General features: G+C 47.9%; 1 protein-coding gene across 1 annotated transcript; it reads right to left on the bottom strand.

The window, feature by feature from the left end:
* Positions 1–3,114: 3,114 nt before the first annotated feature.
* On the bottom strand, positions 3,115–10,030 carry CUNH15orf57 (chromosome unknown C15orf57 homolog). The gene is made up of 3 exons (XM_019519002.1): positions 9,990–10,030; positions 8,164–8,320; positions 3,115–4,345 (listed from the first exon to the last, which is right to left on the bottom strand). The coding sequence occupies exons 2-3, from the start codon at positions 8,307–8,309 to the stop codon at positions 4,207–4,209; spliced, it is 285 nt and encodes a 94-aa protein (XP_019374547.1). The 5' UTR covers positions 8,310–8,320; positions 9,990–10,030; the 3' UTR covers positions 3,115–4,206.
* Positions 10,031–10,036: the final 6 nt, after the last annotated feature.

The raw sequence follows: 10,036 nt of genomic DNA on the forward strand, positions 1-10,036 counted from the left end.
TTTGACCAAGCAGCAGCAGCAGAGGTAAGAGGCAGAGGCGGCTATCTTGGCTGCTCCCCTTCATGCCAGCGGCTTCTCTTCACCCACCCTCCCCGCCAGGCTGAGACCACGCCACAGCAGCTGCTGGCTCCCACTGAGGTGCCAGCATTTTATTTTTAGTAAGCTTTTTTTTCAGGTGATTCTGTGCAAAATTGTGGAAGCTCCTGTTTTTCACAAACACTGAGAAATTACGATTTGGTTAAGCCCCTACACATGAATCTAGCTCACTTTGGACCAGCTCCTATTCCAATTATTTGGTATCTAAGTAGGACTTAAGCATCTCAGTGCAATATTATTCCACCCTGCTCAACTCCCTCAAAGCCCTTAATCCATCTCTTGTTAGGATTTAAGACTAAATCACAAAGGAGGACCCACACACCTTTTTGTATTAATGGGCTTTCAGGGACTCAAGCAGGGTGGAATGGGATTTTATTTAGACACCTACATACCGCTTACATACTTAATAGGTGGACGAGGACCTGGCTCTTTACCTTTAAAGAGACAGGGTTACTATTTTCCTGTAATTCCTTCTTAACTTTATTCTGCTTCACAATGGTCATGTCTACACATGCACTTTAGTGCACAATAGACTAATTTATTGCACAGTGAAGGATCACTATCTACACATTCATGGCAATTAGGCCAGTGTAAACTAATTTACTGTGCCATTGGCTAATCCTATCAGACATGAGTACAATTTGATGGCAGGTGTAGATGATAAACGCATGCTTTAGTGTACAGCTAGCTGGCAGGCAGCACCCACACTGAAGCATTCTCATGCCCCAGCCAGCCACTCCACAGCACGTGGAGCCCAATGGGGCTCCATGCCCTGTGGAGCGGCTGGCTGGAACACAAAGGTGCTTCAGCAGAGTGGCTGCCTGCCAGCTAGCCGCCACAGAAACACCCTCATGCCTCAACACATGGAGCCCAGTGGGAGCAGAACTGAGCTGGCAGGCTGACCCCCTGGGTCCCCTGCCAGCCCAGGCTGCTCCCACCAGGCTCCACGCGCTGCACACAGATAAACTCAAGCTAATTCATAGAATCATAGAAATAGGGTTGGAAGGGACCTTGTAGATCTTCAAGTCTGACCCCCCGCCTGAGCAGGAGAAAAACTGGGCTCAGATGACTCCAGCCAGGTAGGCATCAAGCCTCTTCTTAAAGACCCCCGGGGTAGAAGCCAGCACCACTTCCCCAGGAAGTTGGTTCCAGATCCTAGCCGCCCTAACTGTGAAATAGTTCTTACGGATGTCTAATTTAAACCTACTCTCCAACAACTTGCGGCCGTTATTCCTTGTTATGCCAGGGGGCGCTAGGGGAAACAAGGTCTAATAGCTCTGGAGTTTTTTGTAGGGGCGCACTGATAAAGATTTTTTGGGCCAACACCGATAGCTGATTTTTAAGGAGGCATATTGGCCAATACCAATCCAATTTATGATACGCAGCTCTTCGGGGGGGGGGGCATGTGTAGGCTGGGGCCACAGCCAGGGCAGGCATGGGACGGAGCCATGCTTGTCTGGGAGGCACGGGAAGGGAAAGGGTGGCAGCTCCCGCTGCTGCACACAGCTCATCTAGGGCTTGTCTGGTGGCTCCCACTGCTACTCCCGCCGCTTGTCCAGGAGGGCATGGCGGGGCATGTGCTCCTGGATCTACAAGGGACCAGACAGATCTGGGGGCACACGACCCGTCCCCCCCATGCCATCCCAGACAGGGGCAATGTGTAGGGAGTGCACAGGGGTGCACATGCATCCCCTTAGAGCACTGGTGCACCACCTGTCAGGCCATGCTCCCTGTTTAGCGGGGGGGCAGGCAGGAGCACCTGTGCCCTCCCTGTGAGCACTGGCTGGGAAGCAGGGCCACCAGTGAAAGTGGCTGCACTGCTTCCAGAAGTGGCCACTTTTACGGTGAGATCAGGATCAGCTGCAGGGAACCCCACCCCCAGTAAGTGGGATCACCCACTGGGGAACCCCCCCAGCCAGGCAATCAGGCACATGCCCCTTCTGACTTAACAGACTTCAGATACCCATGATCCTGGATGAGCAGCAGGAGCAACAGCAGGAGACGCCAGATGAGCTACACACAGCAGTGGGAGCTGCCCCCCACCAGAAAAGCCACAGCTCCGTCCCACACCCGCCCCATCCCAGCTGGGCAACCCCACCCCTACACCCTCCCTCACCATGGGGAGCCTTGATCTGCCCCCCATGCTCCTTTCCTCCCCCTGACCCTCACCTCCTCTCCCCCACACCAGACTTACCAGCTGCTGGCAGTTCTCTACTCTGCCTGCTCTGCTACTCTGCCTATGTGCTGTGCTGCAGCCGTACGCACGCACGCACGGGCATTTATTGGACAAATTATTGGCCATATTGGGCTGATTTCCAATACAGAAAATTTTCTTTACATTGATGCCAATCTAATATTGAACCAATGTATTGGGTGCACCTCTAGTTTTTTGCTTTGGGCGCACATTCAAACGGCACACAAGGGAGCAAAAATTGCTAAAGCAATAAGCTCTGGAGTTTATTTGTGCACATTAATTGCATGTGTAGATGTGCTTAGTAAGTATAAATGATTATCAGATAAATGTCAATCTGTCACACATGCCAGACTGTTCCACATCTCTGAAGATGTAAAGACAGGAGTCACATTCCACACTGTGAATAAAGAGAAAAAAATAAAGGCTGCAAAACCTGGGGGAGACAGAAGATGTATTTGGAGCATGAAAGGGGCATTAATATTTAATTAGTCATTTCTTCCTGTAGCCTGTCTTCTGCATTATTTGCAATTGTCTCATAGTCTAAATATTGACTGATGTATACCATAACCCTTCATGTGACCACTTATTCTGGAGAAGAGAGTTGTCAGTATAATTATAGTAATATGGTTCTGCTAGTAGATTTCCCTGTGTAGACAAGCCATGAGTGATCAGAATGGAATTTCTGCTCGGCTAAAGCAATAAAACAGTAACTGTCTCTAAAAAGGATAATAGCACCAGTCACACTTATACATGTAACATGAGAACTGTGGCAGGTATTTCAAAAAGCTGTTTCAAAAATGCAATTTCATACAGTTCTATTGTATTCCAAATGCAGATCCAGCTCTATAAAGCATAAGAAATAATTGCTAGTTTTCCTTTAAGAACTGTCCTCAGCAGCAGGTGCAGGCTGCTATTCTCTGCTTGTTTTTATTGCCAAATCACAGAAGAGAAATTGCAGCTACACAGTAAGAGTCAAGACTCATTCCAATAAGAATTACAGGGACAATTCTGCATAGGCAACAAAGGATCAAAAGACAAAGTAAATTTATGTAAAAAGAACAGGCTTAAAAGGTAGTCTCATATAGAACTATTTAACACAAAAGCAGTAAGCTGCTTACTCGCAACCCCCAATGTTACATTTGCTTTCCTGATTTTGATCAGGTCTGTCCCTTTCCATGGTTACAAGAGTAGGAATGGAGGGACAGACACACAGAGCAGAGCATACAGTAATTCTTTCCAGATCAGACTGTCTGATGAACATGATAGTCCAGCATGTTACAAGAAGAGGGAATGTTAAATACACTTCTGTAACAGTTGTTTGAGAGTAGGGTCTCCTTCAGTCTGCCCCCCAACCTGGGCATGACTTACATTTCTTACCTCTCCAAGACACAGTTCAGAGCCAACTCAGACACAAATTGTGCAGTTTTACATCACAGTGCAACTTGCTGAAAAGGATCAATGCCTGAATAAAGCCCACGAAGCTAGCAGCCAAAGGGTAATTCTGGGAAATATATAACTACAGAAAGAGGTCCAATAAGGCAGAAATGACTGTTGTTAAGATTTCAATCTGCTCCATTGTATAGTATCAGATTTTCTGACACTTCCGAACAGCCACTTTAAGCTTTGTACTCCTCTTGGTAAATTACAAACAACTGCCTTTAAATCTGGAATGGCTAGATTGCTACAAGATGGGAGATAGAGATAAAAAGTAAGATCTAGGTCCAGCATGCACTGAGTTGCAGAGCACTTCGCCCCTGCCCATACCAACCACTAGTCACAAAGTTCGTTCTGCGAAGGCCAATAGCTTACTGACCAATAACTGGCACTTTTCCTCTCCCAATCTGTTGTTACTGCTACTGAATGAACTCTATTGGTCCCTGGACAGGAGGCACTGCTTGACATGTCTGGAGTGCATTTCACTGTTCTGCTGCTGGAGGTTCTTCCTCATCTTCTTGCTTGTCCGGATGAGATTCTGGAGGAATTAGGCACTGGACTTCTTCAGTGCTGATTGCTACTTTGTCAGGGTGGAGCCACCGCTTTAAATATTCCAGAGTGCTGAGGGAAAACAAGGGAGAGAACCTAAATATAAAAGCAGCAGCAAAGCCAGTATTGAGTTAAAAGCGGGGTGGGAGATAGGGAAGGGGCAGAGTATCACTCCATAGGGATTTCCTCTAGGCTTCCTCTGGCCCAAGGCAGAGAAGACGAAGTTTGGTCCCTACCATCCTAATAGTTTTAAGTCATGAATCAGGACACCGACCCTCTGGGACTACAGTTCAACATACAGGGGGCAACATCTTGAAACAAAACTAGAAATCTGTGCTACTTAAGGCAATGTACAACTCAACCCAGAAAAAATTCTTTTCTCTTTACTTTATGTATCTGAGGACATTACCTAGCACAGAGGTGGGCAAGTATTTGGGAACACGGGCCACACAGGGAGCTTAGGTGACCTACTGCAGGTCAGGGCAGCAGGCCAGAGCAACATCCCCCCGCTCCCTGACAGCTCACCAAATGTCCTTATGTGGGAGGGGCTGTGAATGGAGCTGAGGCAGCAGCTTCAGCCTGCCCTTCTATCCCAAGGAGGGGCTTGGGCAGATGCCCTGATCCCTGTGGGGAAGCTACTGCCTGCACTTGCAGCTGATATTGGTGTCCACCTGGCGCTGCTTTCAGTGCACAGGCCAGGAGCTAGTGCAAGCTGTGGGTCCAAGCTGTAGATGCAGCATGGCTGGGGAGGGGCAAGAGGTGGACAAGGGGGAGACAAAGAGGTGGCTCTGCCTATGATGGGGGTCAACAGCCAGTACTGGGTGCTGGGCAAAAGCAGGACCCAGCAGCAGGCACACTCGCCACTTTCAGGGCCCTTCTGGGTATGGTTCCTCTCCACTGCTGCTACTGCAACTCTGCAGGCCCAGGGTGGCCTGAAGGTGGCGCAGGGCAACAGCAACAGGGAGGAGCCACAGGGCAGTCCTGGCAGGGGCTCTGGGCAGCTGCAGTCAGAAGGACCCCAGAAGCAGCAGGTGAGCCAACTGCCAGGTCCTGCTTTTGCCTGGCATCCAACACTGGCTGCTGCGGCTCATCAAGGGCAGGGCTGCCTCTGTCTCTCCTTTCCACTCCTACCCCCAACTGTCCTGCACCTAGAGCATGGCCCCACAGCTCCCAGCCCATGCACCAGAAGTGGCACCAGGCAGCCACTGGCATCAGCTGCAGATGCAGGCAGCAGCTTCTCCCTGGTGATAGGACATTCTCCTGGGTCCGCAGGTGACGCTGCTGCATCAGCTGCAGTCCCCAGCAGTTGCCCTGATCCCCGGCAGGAACTTGCAGGCAGCATCCACAGCTGCTGCCATGTGCAACTGGCACTCCTTCTGGCACACAGGGCAGAAGCTGGTGTAAGCTGTGGATGGGTCTGGGATGTACCCGCCCACCGAGCATAATGCAGCAGGCAGAACCACTGCCTCCCTATGGGCTGGATCCTATGACTTTGCAGCCAGCAACTTGCAGGCCAGGTATAATCAGTTGGCAGGCTGGATCTGGCCCATAGGCTGTATTTTGCCCACCCCAATTTAGAACTATGGGAAACTTAACATTTCTGGGAAATACTTTACATACATTGTAAACAAACATTACTGTTAAGTAGGGGTGCATTGATAGGGATTTTTACAGCTGATACCGATAACTGATTTTTAAGGAGGCATATCAGCTGATACCAATCTGATTTCCAATACCAGCCCAGCAGCGTAGACAGCTGCCTCCAGGTGGTAAATCTGGTGTGGTGGAAGGGAAGGGAAGGGGTGTGTGGGGGAAGATCAAGGCCCACGTGGTGAGGGAAGAGAAGGGTGGGGCTGAGGCAAGCACTGCCCAGCCCAGGGTGGGCGCTGGACAGTGCCATGGCTCATTCGGGGGACATGTGGCTCCCACCACTTGCACACCGCTCAGCCAGGAGCCGCTGGTCCCATTCCCACCCTGACCGGGCAGGGGCCTTGATCTGCCCTCCAACACCAGCCCCAGCCCCCCCTCACTGCAGGGGCCTTGATCTGCCCCCCCACATCCCTTCTACCACAACAGACTTACCAGCTGGAGGCAGATCTCCACAATGCCGGGCTGTGCTCCTTTCCACCTGTGCTGTGTTGCGCTGTGCACATGCACAGGCCATTTATCAACCAGATATGGCTGATTTCCAATTTAGTCAATTTTCTTTATATCAGTGCACCTCTACTATTAGGTTTATTAGCTAGGTAAAAGCTGATCTCTGAAGAATTTGTGTAATTCTCCCCAACTAAGGATGTCTAGTAAGGAAATAACCCTAGAACAGTGTTTCCCAACCTTTTCCAGCCCAAGGCACACTTACATTAATAAAAAATTTCTGCGGCATATCTGCAAAGGCATTCCCTATCCTTATACCTATTGTAGCTCATTGCCATGGCAAAATTCTGCAGCACACCTTTTCATTTCTGACAGCACACACCTGTGCCACAGCATACTGGTTGGGAAACACTGCTCTAGGAAACCCATATGAAGCTTTGTGACTTAGCCTCTCCAATTTAAGAGACCATCATGCTGTGCAAAAAACCTGCTGGCACATCTATCCCATCCCTTTGTCAGGTCAGGAGAAATTTATTTGGAGAAGGTTGCTGCTGCATTTATCCTTGAACATTTTATAGTGCTATATGCTAACATAGCATATTAGGCAGATCTCTTCCCTTATTTAAATGCGTACTTTAACTCTAATGTAGAATGCTACTGTTCTAAAAAGATCCACGGTCCAGTTTCTGTTCAACTGTATGCTTAAATTCTCAGACGTTAATACCAGCAATATTGCCATACCCAATTTCAGTGGATCAAACACTGAAGATTTCACAGTGCAATACCTACTGAAGTCAACTGGGAGAAGAGATGGGACAATATTTTCTTAATGTTTTTTCAACCTTAAAAAAAGTTTGCACAACGAGCAGTTGGGTCTTCATTACTTAGCTGTTTTTCCACTTAAAATAAAGTTAACAGACTGAAGAAAAAGCAAGAAAATTATATGGGGTACAAATTATTTCTCACATTTATGCTCTAAAATTAGCTTTAATGGGTCTTCTTTCCAAAGGTCTCAAGGAAAAGCAATCTTCTTTGAAATGGAAGCAATCATGGTAAATTGCAGCTCAAAAAGGAGTGATTTTTCAGAAAACTATAAGAAGTCACTAAAAATATGAAATTGCAGCAGAAAAGTCCTCTCATCTTTACTCATCATTTATGTGAGAAAGTGCGCAAACACTATAGGCTGAACACAGGACTGGAAACCACAGTTTTGGGACTTCGTATTTCAGCTCTGGCAACAACTTCCCCACTGGACCTAAACATGTAAGGAGCTTCATAGACAGGTGTGTCCCACACTTTCACCTGCTTGAAGCTACATGCACTTAGTAGAGTTATGCACAGATGCAAACACTGGCCTGCCTGGAGCTTCTCATGTTAAGCTTATGGCTAACTATTTGTAATCACCAAACGATAAATTTTCAGCCTCTGAGCACCCAAAATGTAGCAATGAAAGGTAATAAATGGCCTCAACTGTTTCATGTTGGATCCCTAAAATTTGAAGCACTCAAAATTTAGCAACCACCTTTGAAAATTCAGGTCTTGTCCTCTTTTGCTTTTATATTTAAGATGGAGATATGGCTACTTACCTGTCACACAGCTGCTATGGTAATGTTAGCAAAGCAGAAGATGCAGAACGGTAAGTACTGTTTTTACTACAATACTCATGCACATACCAACTGTTTTCCTTTTTAAAACAAATAAAGGAAAGGGAAGGTTGGAACAAAGAAAGCTCTAGCCTAGCTGCTAACAAGGATGGTAGTTCTTGGACTGGTTTTCCTCATCAGTGTGCTTATTACCTCTCATCAGATTCGTGTTCTTCAATATAAAATTCAGACTCAAATTTCTCCTGCAGAAACCTATCCCAGCATTCTTTCTTTGCTTGGGCAAGAGTATGCAGCATGTCCTTGGAGGTCACTTCCTGAGACAAACCCTTAATTCTCATCAGTCTTCTTTCTATGGGAGGGAAAACAATATAATTGTTGTTGGGGGGCAGTTTACAAGAAAAGAAAACACAGGAGATTGTTTTATGGACTGAGGGTTTAAATCCAAAGGGTTTTAACACTTCATGACCAAATCATACTACATAGGCCAACCATCTTGCTACTACCTGAAATCTGAATAGGTATATTCTTTTATATTTAAATGACACTGAAATGTACAGTAAAATCTCTATCCAGCATACGTGAGGAATGCTGGGTGCTGGTAATCTAACAATACCGGAGCGGGGGGTGGGGCTGCTTGCACATGGTAGTGGTGTGGGGTGGTGGACGGCGGCGGCAGCACAAGGTGGTTGCATATGGTGGCAGTGGTGCAGAGTGGTGGATGGTGGCAGCACCGTGGCAGTGGTGGGGTGCCGGCTAATATAGTATGTCGGCTAGTAGAATGCTAGAAAACAGGGATTTTACTGTATTTCTTTTTGAATTTGCATATGTAGTTTTGACAACGAGCAGTGGCATGCAAAGGAATCTAACTAGGCCAGCTTACTGTGGCACAGTAAGTAGGCATTTGTTTTGGAAGTTGTCCTCTTATATTCCAGAATTTAAATAGTTATTTAAAAGCAAGTTAAACCTCTAGCCCAATGCTTCCCAAATTCTTCCTCAGCATGGCCCCTGACTCCCAACCCCTCACCCCCACAACCCCATCCACTGATGCTGCAACCCCATTTGGAGATGTGACCCAGTTTGGGAACCGCTGCTCCTGCCTTCATGAAAGCAAAGGCTGTCCACCCTGCAGTGATGTCTGCCCAAGTGTGCAGGCAGTCTGAAGCAGTAATAACATGGGAGTTTCTATATTTTCAAATTCAGAGAGGAGCAAATTGATCCTATTGGTTGCAAAAGGGAATGGATTTTGAAACCTAGTGACAATAGCAACACACTTTTAACTAATTAACAACTGATCAAACAGGAAGGCAGACTGACTGCCAGCTGAAGTTACTGCAGAATGTGAGGGAAACAGGATGGATTCTCATGAAGATTTGCACACTCTTCTGTGACTGGCATCTTTGTTTAGATGTCTCTTGTGGACAGGGCTTGTGAAAGTATTGCTGCTGGGTTTTTCCCCAGGTCATGGAAATGGAGAGCACCCCATGCTGGATTCAGGGCAGCCTTCAAAACAGGCCAGCCCTCAGCTTTCATAGGATCATAGAAAATGAGGGTGGGAAGGGACCCCAGGAGGTCTCTAATCCAACCCCTCCCCCTCAAAACAGGACCATCCCCAACTATATCATCCCAGCCAAGGCTCTGTCTAGCTGAGTCCTAAAAGCCTCTGAGGATGGAGAGTCCACAACCTGAGTAACCTGTTCCAGTGTTTTACTACCTCCCTAGTGAGAAAGCTCTTCCTAATATATAACCTAAACTTTGCTTGCTGCAAGGTGAGGTGGTTGCTCCTTGTCTACCACCACTAAGAACAGTCCAGTTCCTTCCTCTTTGGAGCTGCCCTTTAGATAGCTGAAGGCTGCTATTAAATCCCCTGGGCCGCCTCTTCGGCAGATAAAGCCGCAAGAGCTGCCACTTGAGGGTCGGCGCCGGGCGGCGGCAGGCGCAGGGGCAGGGGCAGGGGCAGCGGCGGCAGCAGCAGCAGCGGGCGCAGGCAGGCCGAGGAGCAGGTGAAGACGCGCACTTACCCAGCGACGCCAGATACACGGCGGAGTCCTGCAGCGGCGCCCACGGC

This window comes from Gavialis gangeticus, unplaced genomic scaffold (genome assembly GCF_001723915.1).
Source record: "Gavialis gangeticus isolate Ggan-Ray unplaced genomic scaffold, GavGan_comp1, whole genome shotgun sequence".
Taxonomy (NCBI): domain Eukaryota; kingdom Metazoa; phylum Chordata; order Crocodylia; family Gavialidae; genus Gavialis; species Gavialis gangeticus.

Excerpts from the sequence above, each read along its gene's own strand:
- CUNH15orf57 (XM_019519002.1), bottom strand. The coding sequence starts at position 8,309 with ATGAGAATTAAGGGTTTGTCTCAGGAAGTGACCTCCAAGGACATGCTG. Across the intron at positions 4,346-8,163 it reads GAACACGAATCTGATGAGAG|CACTCTGGAATATTTAAAGC; the intron begins GTAATAAGCACA and ends GTTTTCCCTCAG.